The 26,326-nt window shown below is 36.6% G+C and overlaps 1 protein-coding gene across 1 annotated transcript in view; it reads left to right on the top strand.

The window, feature by feature from the left end:
• The window catches only part of LOC124151459 (retinal guanylyl cyclase 2-like), a 596,567-nt gene that overhangs the window by 316,224 nt on the left and 254,017 nt on the right, over window positions 1-26,326 (top strand). Inside the window, exon 13 of the mRNA XM_046523944.2 lies at window positions 23,721-23,913. Coding sequence (XP_046379900.2) covers window positions 23,721-23,913 — 193 coding nt within the window. The remainder of the gene's footprint in view (window positions 1-23,720; window positions 23,914-26,326) is intronic.

The raw sequence follows: 26,326 nt of genomic DNA, 5'->3' as shown, positions 1-26,326 counted from the left end.
TGCTGTTGTAATGAACTTTTCAGCACTCAAGTGCGTATGTGTATGTGACATGGTTGAAGACAGACCTTGGAGAACTTGCACACAGCAGTCGGTGATATGGCTGTGGTGTCAGATTGTGTCAAAGCTGTTGGTTTCGTCCATGGACAGTTGTATGTTGTTGGGGTTGGGTGAATTGAGATGACGGTTCGCCAAGTCAGCTGATCAACACTGGGTGTCACCATTTTTAGGAAGTAACGTTTGTTCCGGACATGACCATTGTTCCGAACATGACATCTGAACGGAAGAACCCCATCAATCTTGCTGTATAAATGCCGCTGCACTGGTAACGATCCACGTGTGACAGTGAGAATGGAAGCAATTGTGGGGGTCACACATTACGTCCGGACAATTTTAAATTATAGTGTCAGCCAAAGCTAGTTAGCCAACTAGTGAAGAAGTCAGTCAGATTGTTTAGCCTGTCATTAATCTACTTTGTTGAACATTCAAGCAATGTAGTAACATTCTCGGAGAACGTGTATTTTCAGGCGTGGAATGTATTTCTCACTGTTTTCCAATTAGGCATGGTAGTTAAGCTGTTGGCCGACTTACATATCTCATGACATTAACTTTTACAGTGTCTTGAGATATTTGCTATTCCATGTGTATGCAAATGTGTACGAATCTGCATTAACGGTTCTGTGCCTGTCGCATTCTGGTCGTGAGTTTGTGTGCAGGAATACATTGATGTGTGCATTTATAGCTCTTGGGTCTTATGTAGGAGGGATGCATGTGTAAACTTAATTAACATCATTTTACTTAAATTCCTGGACTCCCTCTTGTATAATGTTGAAGGCAGCTAAGCACATGTGATTGGGAGAGTGAGCTTATCATAGAAGCTTACACTGTAAGGCTTTTCACTTTTTGTCTTACCAAAATTTCAAAGTCTATCAAAGCTTTGATTACTTTAACATTGGAATGGAGGTTTGTTCCAAATCCACTCCAGGTGCTTCAGTTGCAGTGGAACTCAATTCAATTCAATTCAATTCAATTCTTTATTGTATGAAAGGCCACAGACCCATATACAACTGAGTTACATAACATATTTTATAAAATACAATGTCAAGGTAACAATTCACTTCGTAACAAAAAAGCATTATGTATGTACAAAGCCAGTTGTGTTATAAGATCCTTGCAAGACAGTAATGAAGACAATCTTATAGCATTTAAATGAGATAAAGACCACTGCGGTAAGTACTTGCTTCTTAGATTTTCGTATATAGGGCAAATAAACATAAAATGGTATTCATCTTCGACAACAATGTCACAAAATGGGCATAATCGTATCGATTTCTCAATAGATGAAAATCTCCCTGTGTTAATTTTTAGATCATTCAGGCCAAGTCTAAAACGAATAAGGGTGTTACGAGAATTCCTGTACCGTAAAGTTGATAAATAAGATTCTGGTTCAAGCAATGACTTGAATTGGTGATAAGTATCATATCTTGAACTTTCATAAATATCTGAATGCCATTTCTGATAAAACATATCAATGGCACACATGCGAAAGTACTTAATGAAAATATTTGCATTACCAATTGTCTGGGACAGCCAAATGAAACCAAAGCCATATGTAAAAAGCAGTGTACGAATACAAGAAGCCCACATGTTCTTTCCAAGACTGTCGAGGTGTACGAGCATGTTGTAGGCTTTCTTAGGTAAACGGTGTTCAGGCATTATTATTATTTTACACCAATACTTCAAACAACGAGTGTAAGATCCAATGTACAATGGGAATCTCCCGCATTCTCCATAAACCGTATTACTTGGTGTTGACATACCAACATTCAAAAACTTTTTACAAGCGAGGAGATGAACCTTTTCAATTGTATAGAACTCTTTACAACCCCATATCTCAGACCTGTATAGTAAAATAGGTATTTGAGAATCAAATAATTTAAAATACATTTTGGTGACATAACAGAGTGGACTAGTAACAGAGCTTTCTTTGCTCTGTTTGTGAGATTAATTACTGACTTATTCAGATTCAGTGTATGGGTAAACAATATGCCAAGGTATTTGTATTCATTCACAACATTAATACATGTACCTTTAAAAAAACATTTCTCTCTTGTGGCCACTCGACCACCTCTACGAAATATAACAATATTTGTTTTATCAAGATTAACACTAAGTTTCCATTTATCTGAATATTCCGAAAGTATGTTAAGCTGCTTCTGTAGACCAATAATGTACTAGACATCAAAATCACATCATCTGCAAAAAGTAGCATGAAAAGTTCTATTATATCAGGGCAGAGCTGGACGCCATGTCTACCAGACTGTATGATATCAACATATAACTCATTTATAAAAAATGAGAAAAGTATAGGACTTAAAACACATCCTTGACGTAAACCTATCGGACAATCAAAAAAGTCACTCTTAGTATCACCACAGTGAACACATGATTTTACATTTGCATACATTGATTTAATAATGACAAGCATTTTACCTCCTAAACCCTTATTTTTCAAACAGCTCCACAAATTAGCTCTATTTACAGAATCAAATGCCTTTTTAAAATCAACAAAGGCCACATACAACTTATGTTTCCTGTACGATAAATATTTCTCAATGACTGCATACAAAGTAAATATGTGGTCAAAAGTCGAATAGTCCTTTCTAAATCCCGCTTGTATTTCAGGGATCAAATCTCTCATATTTGACCACTGTGTCAATCTATTATTGATGATAGATGTAAATGCTTTACTAAGGATACTCGTGAGAGATATACCCCGATAATTGTCAGGATTGTTTACGTTTCCATTCTTGAATAACGGAATAATAATAGATTTTGACCAGATAGAAGGAAAAATACCTGTATCAAAAATCCGATTGAAACATTTAACCAGAAAAGGCATAGTATCAGGTAGTGAGTACTTGAGCATTTCAGCTATAACACAATCAATCCCCGCAGATTTACCTGTTTTAAAGTGAGATATAGCATTAAATATTTCCGTTTCTGTGATAGGCGATTCCAATAGAAGCATGTCAACATCACTAAGAATTTCACTGACGCCATCATCCTCACGTTCAAAGCACTCATTGTCTACCAAATATATCAAATCATCTTTTGAGAATAACTTCTTGAAATGATGTAGCCATTCTGTTGGGGATATAGATCCTTTGGGGGTAGGATGTCTCTGAAGAGAACGTATAGTATTCCAAAATAATTTCGGACTGTGTAAAGTGCTGTTTAGTCGGACTAGCCGTGACAATTTAAGATCATATTTGAACTTTCTACAAAAGGTTTTATACACATTTCTCAGTTTACAGTAGCGTTGTCGGTTGTATTCACTGCGACAACACCTATACCTTCTGAGAGCCTTCCTGGATTCAGATCTTGCTGCCCTACATGCTATATTCAACTTTGGTTTATCGTGTTTATTTTCACTATATTTGATCTGTTTCCTCATACAGGACGCCGAGTCTAGGACATACTGTACCAAATATGTAATCCCCTCCTCTACATTAGCTTCAATTTTATCCATCAAGGAATTTTCATGAATATGCAAGGACCATCTAAGTGCTGTGATAAAAATGCTTTTCTTCGATTCGTTCCATGAAAATGTACTGTTCATAGAGACATAATCCTCACAGTCTAAACTATGTATGGCACGATTGCTACAAGGAAACCTGCAGGATAACTCAAGAGGGAAATGGTCTGAATCTGATCGATCACCAATATTTAACATATCTACATACTGGAAAAAATCAACAGATGCAATAAAATAATCAACAACACTAGAACCAGTATCTCCTACAAAAGTAAACTCGCCTGCACTTTCACCATAAACTCTCCCATTTAGTTTAAACATACGAAGTACAAAGCATAGATTCAATAAAATGCGTCTGAATCTATTGATAGTACCATCGTGCGATACACGTTGTTCAACAGAGGCATTGTCGACATCAATGTATACATCATCATGTCCAAAGTCATCACTTTCCTCTGAAATGGGATTATTTTCGTTGCCTGTGCGGGCATTAAAATCACCACAGAGTAGCACATGTGAAGAAGTGAAATCAGACCAATGCTCCAATATAAAAGCTTCCACTTTATCAATAAGGCAACCTGAATCAGTTCTCCCTTTGTAAAATGTTGAACCTGCCAGGGGGACATATGTACACAACTACATTCAATCACATTTCAAATTAAACACAGATTTTGGAAATTTTAAACATATGAGGTTTTCTATGTCGGTGCTAAGGTGAATGCACTGGTTCACAACATCTTGCCTAACACAGAGACACACACCACCAGAACATCTACCTGACAATGATGTTTTAACTGCTGGGGCAAAGTACATTTGGTAACCAGGTAACCAGTTTAAGTCTGGGAAATCTGATATAAATGTCTCCCAGAGACACAGAATATCAAATGATTGGAGGTAGGCAATAAAGTCACAATCATGAAACATTTTACGTAGGCCACAAATGTTCCAGGACAACAATGACAAATGTTTATCGTTACCGGTGTTATTTCCATTCAGTGTCAAATACTGGCCCTGGCCGGATTGTTATCTCTTATGGTAGCCACCACGCTTTGAGGTACTCCTCAATTGTCGTTTGGAGCTCTCAGATTTGTGTGTGTCTTGGTTATGTTCATCATTTCGTGGTTTAGTTAACAGCTTACCATTTTTAAAATATCCAATCAGTCCTCTATCTATCACAGCTTTAAGTTGTTCACGTTGGCGGATAGTTAAGTCACTTGAGACTCCATAACCGATATTCTTGAGTGTTGTTCGAGCTTTCAATACTTCAATCTTGGCATCAGACAGCCGTAATTTGGCAATTAGCGGTCTTGGTTTAGAGGTATCCTCACGTTGGGCGCCGAGTCGATAAGCACGGATGACGTCATCACTAACCCATGTCTTGGTCTGAACATTGCTGTTCAAGATGTCTAGTACCTTGACCTTGCAATCAGTGTGCGTCTCCCCTGTTTCCTCTGTCACGTTATAGAGGATAACGTTGTCACCCCTGCTAAATGCCTCTAGCTTGTCGATCTCACCGTCAAACTGTGCTAGTTTCTCTTCCACGTTTTCCATCTTACCGGAGATCAAACCGACGTCTTGTACATTATGCTCTGGTTGTGTTGTACAGTTTCCATGTCACTCTGGAGTTTGGTCATCTTTGATTCAATGTTATTAAATCTGGTGCTCAAATCTCGAACCTCATTTGATAGTATGGTTATCTGACTTCCAAGATCACATTTCACGCACTGGATTTCCTTCAAAATGGTATCTTTGACTTCTGCTAAGGTAAGTGGTCCGGGATTCATTTCGATGTCATTTGCACACAAGATTCTATGTGTTATTACCTCAGCGGGCAGTGGATTTCCACCTAAAAGGCAAGCGACTGGAGCACGTGAAGATTGAGATGGCCAAGCTGACCATTCAGTTTTGAATGATATGACGTCACTGGTGAAAACAAGGTCACAAACATGCTCTTTTGGTATATATGAATACACATCAACATTTTCACATGCGTTCAAAACAGCATAGCTTAAACCAATATGCAAGATAAACACATAGCTGCACATATAACGATTCTGAAGTGTATATCAGACCCAACGACAGTCGGTGAATACTCGCCATGTTTGTCAAGTGTTACTTGCCGGGTGCCTTTTGGTTGAGTGAAAAGTCCAATTCTTGCTCTATAGACGTCGATCGACACCATTTCTTGTCTTACTTCGGTCCCTGGTATTATGTCAATTGCTTATTTCAACTTCAATTCTGTCAATTTCGGCCATAATAAGACATTAAGGTGAATTTTTGACAGAGCGCATCAACACACATCTTGACATGACAAGGGGCGTAACTGCAGCGTGAACAAATGAGATCAAATGTGCCAACTGTGACGGGGAGCATGTGGCCTTGTCCCAATCCTGTCCTATGTTTCTTTCTGAATCACAAACCTTGAAAATAATGCATACTCAAACTATTTCTTACTCAGATTCCAAAAGATTAGTCTAACTAATTCCCATCATATAAAAATCATTCAGCTGCAGTGTCTTCCCCAACTCCATGCAGTTGTCAAAATTGCTACAGCCTCTACTTCCTGCCAAACTTTAATCTCTTGGTTTAAAGATGACCAGTATATTGTCGATGAAGAACAGATCTCTCACAATTTAAATACAAAATCAACATCTGCTTCCCAGTTTCTGCAGTCTTTACTTTATTCAGTACTTGTATGCCACGGGCCTTTCTGTACAGAAGGAATACAATTTAGGTGCAAACAGTATAAGGCGACAAATTTTTTATTCCTTGGTTTACGGATGCGCCACTCTTTCAAAGTCCAAATGTTAAAAAAAAATAAAAATGAAAATTACCCTTTTTTTTATTACTGCCGATCTTTTCGACAAAAAGTTCAAACAAAAAAAAGATTTCATTTCCTCGTCGAGCGTAAAGCAAAGGGAAGTCACTCTGACATTTCTTGCTGGGATCCTTCTCTAATACCATCAAAGCTTGTCAACGCAAAGCGCAGTGGTGACCAGTTTAACTATTTCAACACTGTTGGCCGTTCAAAGCCACAAGTCACACCGCACGGTAGACCGTCCAAGCCACGTCAAAATAGTTTATAATCATATTAACCTACTTGTCATATCATTCATTTATTAAATCTATCACATTTCACAATGTCTGAAATACGTATTCCATTTGATTTTATCATTTTTTTATCTATAGATTAAAAATATATTCACTTAACACTATTTCCCGCAATGTTATTGAAAATAAAATTCTCGGACACACTTCGACAACGGGTCTTCATCGAACATGTCAAATAGCAAAATAAAGACGTTTCACGCGCTGAAACGTCTTTATTTACAAAGTAATAAAATTATCAAAAATATATCTATAAAAGTTGCCAAACTGACATCTTAGTTATTATTTCCAACTTTTCATGGGATCGCATATCGTAAGTCAAATGACATCTCGGCTTTCGTCGCCTCGATTTCTCGGCTCGGACACGATGTCTTAATGCCAAAATATATGCATAAGAAATCTTTGTCACAGCTCGAAACCTAGCTCTATGCATCCATAAAGTTCCATATTTTTAATATAGATCGTGATTTCATGCTAAAACGTTCAGAATAACATGATTTAACCCAAACCTTTCGCCAAAGTCTGAAAATTATCGTTGCTGTAATTTGATTAGCTGCCTTAGGTCACGTGCTTAAATTTGACCAATCACGAACCTTGTAGCAGATTAGGTCGGTGAAACAATATAAGTTTTTTTAATGTATACTGACATGGCAGGACGTATGTGTTATTCATACGAAGCTTTGAAAACCGAGGTATTTCATCATGTTAGTGAGCGGACAGCCACTATCATCGGGAAATGGGTGATGACAGATATTATTTGTAATTCTTTTTAAAATAATGTTCCAACAACGTAAACAAATGAAAATTAAAAAGAAATAGGTAAGTGGATTTTATGAATTCTTATATTTGCCGAAAAAATCGTTAGATTTACGCTTAATTTGGACGTTATGAATGTTTTAGCTTACATTATTATTTATTTAAAACGAACTTTATTTAGTTGTTCATGAATTATTTAAATAATGAAATACACATTACTTTCATATTTATAAACAATAGAATTAATTAGACCTTTCAAATAGTGTATGGCCAAACATGTAGTAGCAAAGATGTTAATTTCAGCAGATAATTCCTTGATAAATGTTGGTTTCATCTATCACACAACAGTCTCTGGGAACTTGGTGTCACAGCAGTAATCTTCTGGTTGGCTGGTGTTGAAAGAGTTGAACGTTGCCCATGCTGCCAAAATAGCAGCGTCTTTCATGCATTTCCACCCATGACATGAATATTGTTATGTTGCCATCCTTGCACAAGCTGAGTGCCAGGGATATAATAAAATGTTCTTGTTTTTTTACTTTTATTACGCCAGGATATTTTTTTCCATACCTACCTAACTTTTTAGGACAAAATTCAGGTAAAAAAAATGTGAGAGGCTTTTTTTTTTTTTTTTTTAATTGGCCTGCCTCACTTTTGAAATGAGTTTGAAATCCGTAAACCAAGAAATAAAAAAAGTGTCGCCTAAGAAATAATACATTTCTTTGCTTTTTTAAATAAAGCGGTTCTAACATAATTGCATATTCTAAATGTTGGAGTATTTGTGTTCTTACAGTATTGGCATAAGACAAGTATTTTGCTGTATTCATATTGATAATAGGGTCTTGCGATGACAGTAGTGTATTAAACTTCAGAATATTTGGAAAGATGTAAAATTTAGATTCAATGTAACTTTGCCTAAGATGGCTATAAGCTGGACAAATTAACAATAAGTGATATTCATTTTCAATATGGTTTAAGTTACAAATTTTACATTTTCTTAATTCACGAGGAATATTATAATGTTGTCCATGTTCAATTTCTAAATTGTGAGAACTAAGCCAAAAATGAGTCAATGTGGTTCTGAATTTATTTACAGTAATACTCCTGAAATAGTTCTCACATAAAATGGATGTTTTAAAATGTACATGATAAACCATTTGGGGGCTTTCAGATAAATCACTATGCCGAACCTGAAAAAAAAGTTGTCTTTTAACCCTTGACGTAATTACATATTTGAAAGTATGGTTTTATTACCACATGTTTGAAAGAACCAGACATCACCAAATCCTGATCTAAAAATAACAGTTTTAAGTTTTTAATTTCTGTGGTCTTGTTCATCCTACAAGCGCAAGATATTGTAACATTTTTTTGGTAAACGGGATTCCTCCATATTGAAAAGAAACAGCCAATAATTGACACATTTCAAAACAGCAAGAGACTGAATAGAGTATCTACCACACTTGCCTAACACCCCATTATTTGAAGTTGATAACTTTACATTTAAAAGATGCTTACAAGCATACAATTGAACTTTTTCTCGTGGTTCTATGTCACTCAACCCCCAAATTTCGGCCCCATATAAAAGTATTGGTGTTATCTTTGCTTCAAATAATTTGAAGTTAAAGTGATGCGAGTTTCAAGGAATGTAAACTACTTAAAAGGACCATGAACACCTGAATTGCAATATTACTTAAGGCTTTCGATCACAGTAATCTATTGCTAAAATACAAACCAAGATAACTGTATCCAGTAACTACTTCAACTGCATTTCCACCATGACAGAATGACAGAATTTAAAACAAAACAGTTATCAATAGTTGAATAATCTTTTCGAAACCCCGACTGACATTCAGATATTTCGTCAAGTGTTGCAGCCCAATACACTAGTCTTCTGTTTAAAATAGATGTAAATACTTTACTGAGGATACTCATGAGGCTTATAGCTCTATAGTTATCAGGAACAGAGGCGTCCCCTTTCTTATGTATTGGCATAATTATCCCACTAGCCCAACATTCAGGAAACACACCGTTTTCATAAATGCTGTTAAATATGATTTCTAAATAAGGTATTATAACAGCGGACAAATATTTTAGATATTCACCAAGAAGGTCGTCAAGACCAGCTGTTTTATTATTTTTCAGGGCACTGATGCTTTCAAAAAGTTTGGATCTGGTGATTGGGATTTGTAATATGTCAATTGTCAGTTCTTGCACATAACCTGGACATGTCACTATGTTCTCCACCTCACCAAGATCATCCTGAATACCCATCTGTTCGGAATACAGCGTCCCCCCAGTCTTGTATATCAACACGCTTTATCATGTCCCAGAAACATTTTGAATCTCCTGCTGCAGCATTTTCATGGTTACTCCCTTTACATTGTGCATATTGGTCCTTCTTGATTCTACATAGTGATCTGTATTCATTGCAAACTTTGTTATACTTAATAAGGAATGAGTTATTTGAATTTTTTCTAAACACATTTAAATAATGGCGCTGTTCATGTTTTTACATAGACATTCATCATCATACCCCGGGTAACTTCTATAGTTATCGCTCACTCGTGTCTTCATCACAGAATAATATAATAAAATAGCATCAGTTAATAACAGGACTGCACGAGACACGTCGATAAGAGAACACAGTGCTACATTCTCTAATAAGTCTGTTGTCGAAGAGGATCCCAAACTGTGGACAAAACGCTGTGAAAAACCATGTATATCTGTATTCTTTACGGTTACCTAAGGAGTCTGACTTTGTGCAACAGCTTTTTTAATGCCTAAATGTACAGGTAGAACATGCGATTCCGATCGAGATAATATATCAAAAATATTATATCATTCTCCACAATGACCTCATTCATCAGAACGAGACAGTGTAAAAGGCACCCAATACATTTAGGGCGATGCCCATCTGTCTCTGAAAGAAAAAAAGAAATTGGAAAACATTAGGGCACTCCAGCACTTGAAATTGTCTCTTTCTGATACCACCACAGTGGAGGTTCAGAATCCATTTGAGCCTCTAGCGATGGAGGTCATTCCCTCACTCCCAGTTTGTGGGAGTGGACCTCTCTCTCTCTCAAGATCACCATTTGAGGCTCCATGAACGGCTCTAATAACATTATTCGGTGGAATTGCAGAGGACTAAAGAATAATTTTAATGATTTACAGTTACTGATACAGGAATTTAAGCCAACAGCATTTTGTTTTGGGAAACATACTTCAAAAATACTGATAAGCTTGACTTAAGGCAGCGTAAACCAATAGTTTCTCCACCAGATGTCAATGCGCATGTTGATGGGGAATTGGCTCTTGGGGGAATCAAGGACAAAATCGACATCACTGTCCCAGAATGTTTTATGCACAACATGTAAACATTAAACAACAAATACACAATGAGCAGAATGCCTGCTCTGACAACACAAACACAGCAATGAGCAGACCTTCCAGCTCAGGCATACATGAGGTGAGCGGAGCTCCAGCTCAACCTCAGGACGTTTCCTACGAGTGGCACATCCTGCTTGAGGTCGTCCCCACACCAGCACTCGGAATACCAAAGTTTGACTAACACCATGTAATGGTGACACATATAAAGTAATGAACAACAATGGACAGACAGTGATGTTGCTCTGGACATGGGACTTCTGAGGGTTATGAACCGACATTGCTCAGGGGATGAACAATTAAGGCAATAAATGTCATACTATAAATAACAGTAATTAACGCGGGATATAGTGGCCCAGGGGCGGTATTCATACAAAAACTAAGATTTTTCTTAAGTCTAAACTTAAGTTTTAGAAATCTGACTTAGCTAAGTCTGAGACTTAAGTTGATATTCATAAAGATGCTAAGTCTCAAAAGAAAAACTAAGTCAGTTTCATAGTATGTACCCGCGTGATCACTAGGGGGAATCCCAGCTATTTTTAAACTTCCGGTGGAACTCTTTAAAAAAAGAGAGAGGTGTGAACGTCTTTTTCGGTGGGATTTCCCGGTTGCTATTTACGGCAGACGACACACACAACGAAACTTTGTCCACATTGCCAACATCATGTCAGAGACAGATATGAAGAAGAGGAAGCCTAACTGGACGAAAGAGGGGGTTTAACTGTTGATTGAACTAGTGAAAGCAAATGTACATGTGTGGTCTGGGGGTGACATCGGCGAAGCATCAAGAGGTGTGGCAGGTACAGTGACACTTGTCGTTGTCTGTCACTCAGGCAGTCGTTCAGGCAGGCAAAGTAGTATTTACACCAGACATGAGTTTTATAAAGTTATATTTTAGCAGTGTACATCTGCTAATTTAACTTATCCGAGATATATTAGTACGCCAATCAAGCGACTATAAGTGCATGATTGAGGGACTTGCAATTTATTGTGGGGTGGGGGAAGAGAGGGAACCTGGTGGTGGAAATAATATTTTTTTTAAATCGATTTTTAAATCGAACATTATTTAAATATTAGTATAACAAATTCCACACACCCCTATAATAAATCACCTGTCCCTGTAGCCAACTTGCTGATTTTCAGTAACAATATTTTCACTAGTATTTACCACTGCATATAGATTTAATGCAACATTTCTACCACCGAGCATGAAATCATCACTATTGGTGATTGGTCCTGTTATCAGTGGAATTTAAGTCACCTCTACTGTAGCCATAACATATTCTATTACTATCATAAACTGGGACATTTGTTATTTCCAATTTGAGTTTTTTAACTGACAGTGCCCTTGCAGCAGACTTGGGGCTAAATATGAAATCTTGAAGTGATATCCAAAGTATTAACATCTTAATTGTCTGCTGAATACATTGCTTGGAAAGAGATTATGGTATCACTATAGACGAGCTTGTATAGGGCTAATCCTTAATGAGTCCAAATTGAAGTATTTTCTGAATGTTATTCTAGTTTTGGTGATGACAGATTTGCTTAAATAAAATAGTTCAAGGCAATCTATTTATACTATGTAGATATATCTTTAGTCTTATTGGATATTATGTCTGGGAGATGGGATCTTGTTACCTTAGGCTAGTTTTTATCTAAAAGCTTTGAATCTATAAAACTATGTATACAAAACTTTTGTCTTGTTGAATAGTATGTCTGGGAGATAGGTTCATGTTACCTTAGCTAGGCTAGCATCTATCTAAAAAGCTATAACTGAAACTACTAATATTTTGTACTTGCATTTTCCCTGGATCCTAATATGTATAACTTTTTGTATAAATGTTACACCATGAATAACTTATTAAACCACTTGCTGTGGATCTAATTATTATTTGAAAACTTAGTATAAATGTATATTTTTCTGATAATATCAACACCTCAATTGTGCACAAATTAAGTTAATTGCTATTTAAACAATGTGATATGATTATAAATGTAAATGTTCTCATAATAATGTTATATATTTATTGTCATTTAGCTTTGTTAATCTAAGATAGCCCTATACCTGTCGTAAGTTTATTTTATCTTCATCCAAGATGGCAGCATATTTTTCCATAGATATTTTGACAAACAATTAGTCCGCTTTACGTTCAAACATTGACATTTCATTTTGTAAAACTGAGTGATTCAAATTGACACTTCGAAAACACGAAGAATGCATCAAGGATTTCACGTCAAAAATATTCTTAATCGCGACAGCGATACACATAACTGTGGAGTCGATAGCTTACAATATATTTCTATCCGAGTCCATGCTGAAGAAGTGTGAAACAACTAGGGCTGGGACGGGTAACTCGGGTACCCGGGTCGGGTGGGTACTGAGTAGGACCCGGGTACCCACAGGACTACTCGGACCCGTGGTTAATCACGTGATATATTGTTTATTGACAAAGATTATCTAGAACTCTATGGTTACACTACAAGTCACTAATGTTTGCATTTCTTTCTGACTATGCACCCATTCCTTCTGATTTTTCATATGGTTGAATAAAGATATAACTTAATTCAACTTCAGTGTATGAATGACCAGGTTGTTTAATACATGTATCTAAATACGTTTTGCCAGGGCTATTCTTAAAATGTTTCCAATCGGACATTTTTAGACATCTCCTGATACCAACAGTGGGTACCCAGGTAGGGTCGGGTAATAGGGGGGTGGGTACCCGGGTAGTAAATGTGGACTCGTCCCAGCCCTAGAAACAACATACCTTTTCAAAATTTGGGAGGGATCAAAACGGAAGGTGTCGGCAGGCTACAGTAATGACTGTGATCTCATTGATAACTCAGGGGGAGCTAATCTTAGTTCAAACTCTAGTTGAGAGTGGTTTCCCTTTGTATTCGCCCGGGACACCTTGCTCAATGTTACAGTTTTCATAAAGCGCAGAGTTCCGCTGTTATATTTTCTGGATCGCATTTGTGTCAATGTTTTAGTTTTTATTTTCGCATATTATTGACTTAACACCATTATCTGAAGAACATTTGATTCCAAAGGCTAATTACCCTGTAGCCATGACATGTGACACGTTTCCATAAGTTAATTGTCATTATGTATTAGGCGCTCATCCCCGTTGTTAATCCTCACCAACATTTCATTGTATATTGACTGTCAGTCAACCTGGGCCTAGATTTTCAAAATGATCATAGCCCTAAAGTTATCGTAAATTTGTCGTAAGGAAATTGTAGGCTATCGTAGCATATTTTTGAAACTATCGTTGCCCTAAGATATCTTAAGATTGTCGTAAATCTAAGATAGCCCCATACCTGTCGTAAGTTTATTTTATCTTCATTCAAGACGGCGGCATACTTTTCCATAGATAATTTGACAAACCATTAGTCTGCTTTACATTCAAACATTGACATTTCATTTTGTAAATCTGTGTGATTCAAATTGACACTTCGAAAACACGAAGAACGCATCAAGGATTTCACGTCAAAAATGTTCTTAATCGCGACAGCGATCCACATAACTGTGGAGTCGATAGCTTACAATATATTTCTATCCAAGTCTATGCTGAAGAAGTGTGAAACAACATACCTTTTCGATATTTTGGGAAGGATAAAAAAACGGAAGGTGTCGGCAGGCTACAGTAATGACCGTGACCTCATTGATAACTCAGGGGGAGCTAATCTTAGTTCAAACTCTAGTTGAGAGTGGTTTCCCTCTGTATTCGCCCGGGACACCGTCCTCAATATAACAGTTTTCATAAAGCGCAGAGTTCCGCTGTTATATTTTCTGGATCACATTTGTGTCAATGCTTTAGTCTTTATTTTCGAATTTTATAAAATTATATCAATCTACATATGTATAAAAAACCTTAAAGGTTTCGCATAAGTTTTTACATCTTAAATCGTGTAGGACGGGTGGTTTTAATAAATGAATTTTAACTATACAGTGTAGTATTTATTGACTTAACAAGGAAATACATGTGATCAAATACAATATCTAATATTTTTCTTGCAAAAGTAATTGTAATTTGTTTCGTTTTAAATTCAATACCTATGTTATCTATATCCTCTTGAAAGACAAATATTTGATAAAAAGTGATTAAAAACTGTCTGTTGAACAAATGCATTCTTTAAAAACAGGTGATTAACGGCATATAGGTGTTTTCCATTATAAATATAACAATTTACTGAAATTTTGACAGCAAAAGTTAAGCACAGAATTTCGTCTCGACAAATCAAATATAAGATGGGTTTCCATGCTCGTTCTGGTTCTCGTCAAAATGTAGCATAGTTTGCACATTGTCCAAAATTCACTTTCCAATATGTGTTCGCAGAAAAAAAGTTTATTGAATGAAATTTACTGATCAATATGAAATACACATTTTCAACACAATAATCTTTGCATTCAATAAACCGGTTTTAAATTATTTTGGTCTTTTTAATATTTAAGTCTACATCTTCCCGTTTTGTGAAAATATAGATATACTTGAGACCATTCAGACAATAAAATCGTTGTAACGTATAGGGTCAACGGACAAATACTAGTAAATGATCCTCAGCAATTCTGTCAGACAAACCAAACATCATTTAACTACGTTCTGGAATAGATTTGACACATTACAAAGTATTTCGCTCCTCAGCCAGATTTAAATGAAATCAGACAAATCAGTTTATTAGCTCTACTTAATTTAAAGGGATAGAAAATGATTACATTATATGTATGTTTACATTAACTTGCGGCGTGTTCCATGAGACAACATAACTTGACAATTCCTAAATTATCTATCTGTATATCTACAATTCTCTCTTTGCGAACGAAAATTAGTGTCACTTATAAATTTTGAAAATAATTATGGATCTAGACACTACACTTATTGATTATAACATTTACTGGTTTTGAAAAATGCTATTGCATGGCACACGAATGCTATTTGTGTTCGGGTAGTCATGGCATCATTTATCATAAGAAAAAAACGTCTACATGTAGGATTGTACAGAATTTCACTCAAATATGTGCATGTTAAACAATGTGACATGACAATGTGATCATGAATTCCGTGTCACTTATCTATGTTGTTGTTATTGTCAGCAGCTGGGAAATCCCCGTGACGTCACTGGGAAAGACCCCGCTTTTTCAATCTCTAACACAAATGAGTTCTCTGTCAGGGTTACGACAGGTATCGTAACTCTGAACGATCTGCGACAGGTTTACGATAGTTTCGAAAATCTATCTTATCTTAGCCTTAAGATATCTCATCTTTGAACGTAAGTTGTTAAGATTTATCTTAGCTAAGATCGTTTCGAAAATCTAGGCCCTGGTTCTTTTGTGTGACCTGAAAATAACATAACATATCAGAGTGTAACCTGTAACATTAATCTTCAACAGGGTTTAAGAAATATATATTTATCTTTTTATTGATAAATGTCACTTGTTGAAGAAATAATTTTGATCATGTGAAAACAATAATTTACACTTTAGATTATTTAGGAAATTCATACTGGTAATGTTTAAAAGAAATATTCCTAATTACCACAAATATTAAGCATGTTTACCAAAACAGCACATGATTACTTGTACATTTAGAACAACTAACATAGACATAATAATAGATGTTATAATAAAAACATATGGTTATGGTGTGAATAATATTCCGTATTTTATTAATAATGTTTTTGTAATTTTTGTAATTGCTTCGATTATCCAGACCAAATATTGTGTTTGTGCTCTATGAAAGAAAGATGGGCAAATATGTAATCGAGGTAAATACAAGGGACATCACTCTAAGTTGTTGATTACGATTGGCAACGTAACACGAAACTTTACATACCTGTTGTAGTTTGTTTGTGATCGCGGCAATGGTCTTAGGAAAGGGGTAAGAAGCCAGTTCTTGCAGGGATAACCACTGTCACCGAGAAGGTGACATCCGATGGGGACAACATTGCCCTCGAATAGCTGGTAGAGCCCGCTGTTTGTCAACATGCGTGAATCGTGTGTCATCCCGGCCACCGAGCAACAACGTCAATGGCTCTGTCGTCGCTGTCAAAAGCAATCTGCGTATTTATACTGTACGTGATAATAATGTCAGTTTACGTATTCATTTTCGTTAACTGGTGGTGCCTGGATTTGTACGTGGCTTCCATCAATCAACCCGACAACTCCAGGAAAGTTCACAATGTGATAAAAGTTGGTTTGGTGACGCCTAATGTCCCTGAGTTGCAGGGGGAAGCGGACAAACTGTTTCACAATCCTGTCAGATGACAAACTGGTGATGCACTGATTTACAACTCTGGAAATGGTGGGCTGGGTGACACCTTGATCATCTGCATTACACAACTGAAATTTTCCCGTTGCAAAGTACCTTAATGTGATCAGCATCTTTTGTATCTCGTCAAGTTCATGGTTACGGTTGGTTGCAGGCTCCACGTCAGCTGCTATTAAATTAGCTACGTACCTAATGCCATTTCCATCTAAACGGTATCAACTCCTCATCGTTGTATTCAACAAGATTTTGTCTTCTCTGATGAAACGAACGACAACCTAGCGGTACGGCAGCCATTTTGTTTACTGACTTAAGTCAAACACCTTGTAGTTAAGCCTACCCCTACCCAGTCTTAAGATTTAAGTCAGAAATTGGTAAAACTTAAGCCTAAGTCGCTTCAGGAATATGACTAAAGTCAAATCTTAAAACTTAAGTCAGAAAAGGTAAAAAACTTAGTTTTTTTCAAGACTTAAGTTTTTTTTCAAACTTAAGTTCTTTCATGAACACTGCCCCAGGGCCTAGATTTTCGAAACGATCTTAGCTAAGATAAATCTTAACAACTTACGTTCAAAGATAAGATATCTTAAGGTTAAGATAAGATAGATTTTCGAAACTATCGTAAACCTGTCGCAGATCATTCAGAGCTACGATACCTATCGTAACTCTGACGGAGAACTTATTTGTGTTAGAGATCGAAAAAGCGGGTGTTTCCCAATGACGTCACGGGGATTTCCCAGCTGCTGACAATAACAACAACATAGATAAATGACACGGAATTCATGATCACATTGTCAGGTCACATTGTTTAACACGCACATATTTGAGTGAAATTCTGTACAATCCTACATATGTCCTACATGTATACGTGTTGTTCTTATGATAAAAGATGCCATGACTAACTGAACACAAAAAGCCATGCCATGCAATAGCATTTTTCAAAGCCAAAAAATGTTATAATCAATAAGTATAGTGTTACCACACTTTAGCTATTAGAATGGAAATAATGTGCCAAGAGATACTTCACTATTTTCCTTTCAAATGGTCCTTTCGTGACCGCACAGAACTTTATGATATAAACACATCGCGTACAAAGTCAAGGACGGAAGTAAGGGACGTTATTCTAAATGACAATGACGAGACCTTTGATCAAACAGCATATGTGTTCAGCATTTAACATGCGTGTTCAAGTCTGATGTTAAGTGATGATTACTGTATATGTTTGTGTTTATGTCAAAAGTCAAGTTTATATTAGTGTTAACACCAACATTATACGTGGAAACACTCAAAACAAAAATTTTCAGGAAGCAGCGCACCCACAAGCAAGATTTTATGACAATCTAAGCTTGTTAAGTTTGTTTTGTTATTTATGTATCCAATATATTTCACGAATTAACCAAGGACTTAAATACAATATCAAGCTATAAGTATTTAGATGATGAAATTATTTTTTATCTATCTAGATCCATAATTCTTTTCAAAATTTAAAAATTACGCTAATTTTCGTTCGCAAAGAGAGATAATTTTGGAATTGTCAAGTTATGTTGTCTCATGGAACACGCTACAAGTTAAAGTAAACATACATATAATGTAGTCATTTTCTATCCTTTTAAATTAAGTAGAGCAAATAAACCGATTTGTCTGATTTCATTTAAATCTGACAAAGGAGCGAAATACTTTGTAATGTGTCAAATCTATTCCAGAATGTAGTTCAATGATCTTTGGCTTGTCTGACTATTTTATTGTTTGAATGGTCTCAAGTATATCTATATATTTTTTAAACATAAAATGGGAAGATGTGGACTTAAATATTAAAACACCAAAATATTTTAAAACCGGTTTTTTGATTGCAAAGATTATTGTGTTGAAAATGTGTATTTTATATTGATCAGTAAATTTCATTCAATAAACTTTTTTTTCTGCGAACATATATTTGAATTTACAAACCATGCTACATTTTGACGAGAACCAGAACGAGCATGGGAACCCATTTTTTATTTGATTTGTCGATACGAAAATCTGTGCTTAACTTTTGCTGTCAAAATTTCAGTAAATTGTTATATTTAATTGAATACATCTATATGCCGTTAATCAATGTTTTTAAAGAATGCAATTGTTCAACAGACAGTTTTCATTCATTTTTTTTTATCAAATTTTTGTCTTTCAAGATGATATAGATAACATAGGTATTGAATTTAAAACGAAACAAATTACAATTACTTTTGCAAGAAAAATATTAGATATTGTATTTGATCACATGTATTTCCTTGTTAAGTCAATAAATACTACACTGTATAGTTAAAATTCATTTATTAAAACCACCCATCCCACTCGATTTTAGATGTAAAAACTTATGCGAAACCTTTAAGGTTTTTTATACATATGTAGATTGATATAACTTTGTAAAATGCGAAAATAAAGACTAAAGCATTAACACAAATGTGATCCAGAAAATATAACAGTGGAACTCTGCACTTTATGAAAACTGTAATATTGAGGACGGTGTCCCGGGCGAATACAAAGGGAAACCACTCTCAACTAGAGTTTGAACTAAGATTAGCTCCCCCTGAGTTATCAATGAGGTCACAGTCATTACTGTAGCCTGCCGACACCTTCCGTTTTTTTATCCTTCCCAAAATATCGAAAAGGTATGTTGTTTCACACTTCTTCAGCATAGACTTGGATAGAAATATATTGTAAGCTATCGACTCCACAATTATGTGGATCGCTGTCGCGATTAAGAACATTTTTGACGTGAAATCCTTGATGCGTTCTTCGTGTTTTCGAAGTGTCAATTTGAATCACACAGATTTACAAAATGAAATGTCAATGTTTGAACGTAAAGCAGACTAATGGTTTGTCAAATTATCTATGGAAAAGTATGCCGCCGTCTTGAATGAAGATAAAATAAACTTACGACAGGTATGGGGCTATCTTAGATTTACGACAATCTTAAGATATCTTAGGGCAACGATAGTTTCAAAAATATGCTACGATAGCCTACGATTTCCTTACGACAAATTTACGATAACTTTAGGGCTATGATCATTTTGAAAATCTAGGCCCAGGTTGACTGACAGTCAATATACAATGAAATGTTGGTGAGGATTAACAACGGGGATGAGCGCCTAATACATAATGACAATTAACTTATGGAAACGTGTCACATGTCATGGCTACAGGGTAATTAGCCTTTGGAATCAAATGTTCTTCAGATAATGGTTGTCGTTTATCAGTCGCTATGACAGTTCTTCAATCTTAGTGAGACAGGGCGTCAATCATAGCCCTGTTCCCCTCCATACCACTCTTCAGGCTGTTGCTGTCCTTGTGACCATGCACATTGTTACTTGGTGCTCTCTTTATGTTCCTCCATCATCTACTCTTCAGCATGCTGATTTCCAGGTGCTGTACGACCAGCTTCCCAAGCCCTGCATAATCATTGGTGATTTGAATGGATACAACCCCTTCGGGGCAGTGGGCATACAAGCAGTAAAGGGAAAGTCCTGGAAGATTTTATTTCTAACATCAATATGTGTCTTTTTAATGATAATTCCGACACTTGTTTAAATCCTGGTACAGGTATCTACTCTTCCCTTGATTTGTCCATTACGGACTCTAATCAGCTGAATAAGTTTGAATGGTCAGTCAATGATGACTTGTCTGTGAGTGACCATTTTCTAATAGCAATACTTCCATTTCACGTTCCTCCATGAAACTGGCCATCTGGCCTCTATTTGAAATACTATCATCCAACAAGTTAAAACCTGAGCTGTGTATTGATGTTCCTGCCCCTGTACAACTGTTGTCTGATGAACTTATCAAAATAGCTGATGCATGTATTCCAAAGTCCTCTGCAACTCCACACATATGGTTTCATGCATGTATTTGTTTGTTTGTTTGTTGTTTACCGCCACACTCAGCCATATTTCAGGTATATGACAGCGGTCTGTAAATAATCAAGTCTTGACCAGACAATCCAGTGATTGACATTATGAGCATCGATCAACAGAATTGGGATATGATGATATGCATCAACCAAGTCAGCAAGCCTGACTATCCAGTCCCATTAGTTGCCTCTTACAACAAGCATAGTCACCTTTTACGGCAAGCATGGGTTTCTGAAGACCTATTCTACCTAGGATCTTCACAGGTCCATTGTTTCATAATAATGAATTATGTTCAGCCTTTTTCCGTGCCTTCTAAGCTTGTTTGCTTTCATCATGGTTTAAGAATGAATGCACACAAGCTCGGAAGGCATGGAAAAAGACTGAACATTATTTTCATCGCCATCCTATGGTCCATAATTTGAACGCTTTCAAAATTTCAAATGCTAAAGCACAACATACTTTCAAGCAAAATAAATGCCAGTCTTGGCAAGCTTACATCTAAAAAAAAAAAACCATGCACTCCCATGTCTAAAGTATGGAACATGATTCAGAAAATAAAAGGTAAGGGATCAAATTCCAGCCTCCAACATCTTTACAATAGAGATGAAATTGCAAATTAATTTGGTGAAACTCTGGTGAAACATTTTTTCTCTTCTAATTATATGCCTAAATTCCACAAATATCCAAAGCAGCAAGAAAAGAAATCTATTAATTTTAAATCGAATAATAGGGAAGATTATAATGAAGTTTTTTCAATACATGAACTCCATACTGCTCTTGGGCAAGCTCATGACACTGCTTCAGGATATAACATTCACTATCAGCTCCTGAAGCACCTACAACCTGAACCATGTTCAGAAATCCTTCTTCTGATTTTTGATTACATATGGACATCCGATTAATTTCTTTCTTCGTGGCGTGATGCCATAGTTATTTCCATACGGAAACATGGTAGGGATCATACTGATCTCTCAAATAATCGACCTATTTCCTTAACCAGCTGCGTTTGCAAAACTATAGAATGCATGATCAATAATCGATTAATATGGTTCTTAGAAACCAATAATTGAATTACAATGTGGTTTCATAGAATCATTTGTGAAAAATGCAATTATAAATAAAAAACATGCTGTGTCTATCTTTTTTTTATCTCGAAAAAGCATATGACACAACATGGAAGTACGTTATTTTAAAAGATTTACATGACTTTGGATTAAGGGGTGCTTGCCTCAATTTATATCCAAATGTTTAACTGTCATTATGATCAGGATCAGGGTGTCCCACAAGGTAGTACTTGTCTGTTACACTATTTAGTAATCAAAATACCCTCTTCCAACTTTATGGGGCTCTCATCCGTTCAAAACTTCTTACAGTTTATCATTAAGGGGTGAGCATGCAGAAGTAATCTCAAAATACTTGATTCTATTCATCATCAAGGACTAAGACTCCTAGGATCCTTCAGAACATCTCCAATAAATAGTCTATATATAGAGGCTTACGAGCCATCACTACAACTCTGACATTAACATTATCTTTACAGTATATCACTAAATTATCTTCAAATAAATCTAATCCTGCATACGACTGCATTTTTCATCCCCTCTATGAGGAACTTTACCGAAAGAAATCATCTCTTATTCCCCGTCTTGGAATAAGGATAAAAAATGCCAATATACTGATGGATCCAAGGATGGTGACGCAGTTGCTAGCGCTACTATCATTGGATCCAGAACCATCCCGTCCAGGTTACCACATGCCAGCTGAATTTTCACATCAGAATCAATTGGTATTTTAACAGTTCTTAGACATATTCATAATAAATAGAAGCATTAGCAGTTCATAATATTTTCAGACTGTGTTTTGTGTCTTCAGGCTACCAAAAATATGTCATGTATAAATCCACTCTTAATCGACATTGTTGAATTATATAATAATCTTGCTACTGGCCATTACAACATCATTTTCTGTTGGTCACCCAGCCTTGTTGGTATCAGTGGTAACACAATGGCTGCTGCTGCTGCAAAAGCAGCAATCAACAAATCCCATGATATGTGGGTAGTATATAATTATTGACTGAGATTGTTAGTGGCCCTGCCCTCAATAGTGATTGAAGTAGCGTAAAATTATTGTCCCCCAGATAGGATATTGTAAGTCCATGTCATTCAAAGCATATCTATATCTACAATCCTCTTAAACATAGAATGTGTCATATTAATTTTTGGTTAAATTTGCATACAATCGCCTGCGGTTGAATGGTGTAAATCCTGCTGGGGAACCGCACAGGTAGCAGAAGTATCGTAAGCTCCCATGGTCGCCAGTATGATGTCCTAACTTTGGCTACTGGTGATCTATAGCCCGTTTTTATCATGTATTGTTTTGCGTAGTGATTTATTTTTATGGTTCCCAGCTAGTTTTAAATTTCAATCTGTGATAAATCTAGTTATTTTACTGTCCATTGTTGACAGGGTTTTTCAGTTTACATGTATTTATGATGTACAACCTTTGAAAACCACAATATGGCTGAAATACTGCTGATGTGACTTTAAGTTTTAACTCACTCACTTACTCATCATGTCATGGTGTTAGCAAACACATAACATATGCATGCGAGACTTGGAAGGACGGCTGTAATCTGCATACAACAAACTATTAAAGGAAGCATCTCTGCAGATATGAATATAAAGTGCGGAGAAATAGGTTTTAACTTTGTTCCAGATTATTTCACGATCACAGTTTAACATGGCTTCCCCACTCACACTGAGATAATATTGGTTTTACACTTTGTTTCAGGACTGTAGCAGAAAGCTTAAAATTAGGACGTCCAGTTGAAGCAGAGACATTTGAAGAAACAACTATCTACTTCAGTGACATTGTAGGTTTCACCACTATTTCAGCCATGAGCACCCCTATGCAAGTTGTGGACCTACTAAATGATCTCTACACAATGTTTGATGCCACAATAGATAACTATGATGTCTATAAGGTAAGACCAATATTTTCCCTCATGGATATGGATCTCAACCAATAACAAATCTGTTTGTAATTACACAGCTATTTATCTGCTGCACTAATGACTGTAGAACTGTTAAAAATCTAGCTTGTTTTTGTATCTTCTCTACAAATGGTTTACAACTGCCATAGCGTAAACTAGATTGTCCCTTAATGTATAGAGATCAATCTGGAATTTGTATGTGCATGTAACATTAGTCCGACCAGCCAGGTAGAAGCTCTCAAGCTTTACCCTACCGTTCGCTTGTGTCCTGTCAGTGTACTGCAAGGCCATACTCCCCAGGTAAGACACTGTACGGTCACCGCACGGTAACCCAGCAGACTGTCCAGCCGACTGGCCTACCATATGGTCGCCATCAACAGACGGTACCCAAACCGTCCTCAGTGACAAAACGGGACCGTCCAACCTACTGTCCAGCTGATCGGCCAACCGACCGTGACAAAGATTACCGTACAGGCTCTGTTATACACAGGCAGTCATCACATACAGGAATCCTGGACACCAGCAGATGATGAACTGCACGGCGAACACATTGAGTGTATGGACTATTATGAACATCCACCCCTCCAAGGAGCTACTCACAGTCATTCAGAGGCGGAATCGGAGCTATATGAGGAGGTTAATCAGTCTGACGTTTCACCCCAGTGGGATTATACAGAGGGATACAGCTTTGTGAAACTCATTGAGGAGTTATATCATCTTATGCCTGTACTCCAACCTCCTATGAAAGAAAATTTACCACCTAAGATGCCGGATTATGGAGGATGTCATGCTCTTACATAATCTCAACACACCCACCACACATTGCTCTGGTCGAGTTATGCAGTCAAAGTGGTAGACCAGGTGTCTGAAAATCTACTGAAGCTCAGACATAATGACCAGCTACCCTTACCTACATTTAAGCGGAAGTTGTATAGAACTCATGACTCACCACTTCCGGATCATCAAGTTTTGGACGGAGATTTTACGAAACTAGTATGCAACCCTAATTTTATTTCCTCGGATTCGGACAAGGCAAATGTTTAATAAAATATTTATTGTTTTGGCTTCATTGGGGATTCTTGTTGAGCCTGCAGCACACTGTTTATTGACGAAATAAAATGCTACTAAATTACCCCGATGGGTGAGCTAACTACGGGCGTGCTATGTGATGACAATTGAGTTACACCTTCAGACAGCTGTAGTCTGATGCCAGACAAGCTACAGATAACAGTGTAGCAATACAAAAAAACTTATTCAATGTCACATGTCTCTGTAACAATCAAATATTTGAAAATATTGTTTTAGGATATTATAACCCGTGTTCGTTTCTCAACTGATCACTTAGTTTGTTTCAGTTGTCTCACATAGATGTCAAGTCTCAAAGGTCAGCTGAGAAAGCCCACGTGACAACTATTTTCATAATGTCCTCGGTTCTTAAAAAAAATACATAGAGTAAGATAACAATGAGCAATCAACCTACACATGTAAACACTTACTTTTGACATATCCACTATGCAAAATAACAGTCAATCAATCAACGTATTTCTTGTTGATCCTTTGATGGCTAGGAATGATCAGTTGATTTACAAAAAAGTAAATCAACTGATTATTCATCTCTTGCTGGGCTGCCACATGCATAATACATAACACACATTTCACCTCACTTCAAACCTGGATTTAGATTGAATAATTACCCCAGACACAAGAAATGCCAAATGGGAACCTTTATCCGGTAATCTGAGTGGTGCTGCCACTAATTATACCTGTAATAAATTAATTAACTGAGCATCAAGTGACTGACAACAAATACACAAGTGTAGGGTTATACCAGAAAACATGGATGACAACAAGGGAGTAGTAATGGTATTATCCATGCAATCCGAAATCTGAAAATGCTTTCACTCCAGGGATACTTTTTTATATTATTAAACTATAACAATCAGGGGTATTTCCAAATAACAACATCCGATGAGCTTCCGCCGTTCTTTTTGTCTGTTTGTTTAGGCTGAAGAAATGAATTAACATGCGCCCTTGTCGAAATCTTCATAGATCACGGGTAACCATTCAGTGTTCAAAAGATGTGTGAAACAAATATTGCCTCCAAGTTCATTTGGCTGTCATTGCAGACGGTAGCCCAGTCTCTTGGCACGCTCAGTTGCATCAGCAAGCAAATTGACTCAAGGCAGCTAGTTAACCCTAGCGGCTAGTGTCAGACTGCCGAGAAGAAGCCAGAGATTAGTGCCCCTTTAATACTAAATAAAGCGACAGACAAAATCTTGCCTTGCAGGACACCCTGATCCTGATTATAATGGTCAGACAGGATTGTACCCACTCGGACTAGAAATTGCCTGTCTGCTACAAACTGTGATATAAAATAAGGTAAACGACCTCTCAAGCCAAAATC

Source organism: Haliotis rufescens, unplaced genomic scaffold, assembly GCF_023055435.1.
Source record: "Haliotis rufescens isolate VD_foot unplaced genomic scaffold, xgHalRufe1.0.p SCAF_9, whole genome shotgun sequence".
Taxonomy (NCBI): domain Eukaryota; kingdom Metazoa; phylum Mollusca; class Gastropoda; order Lepetellida; family Haliotidae; genus Haliotis; species Haliotis rufescens.
This window is presented reverse-complemented; position numbering and strand designations above follow the sequence as displayed.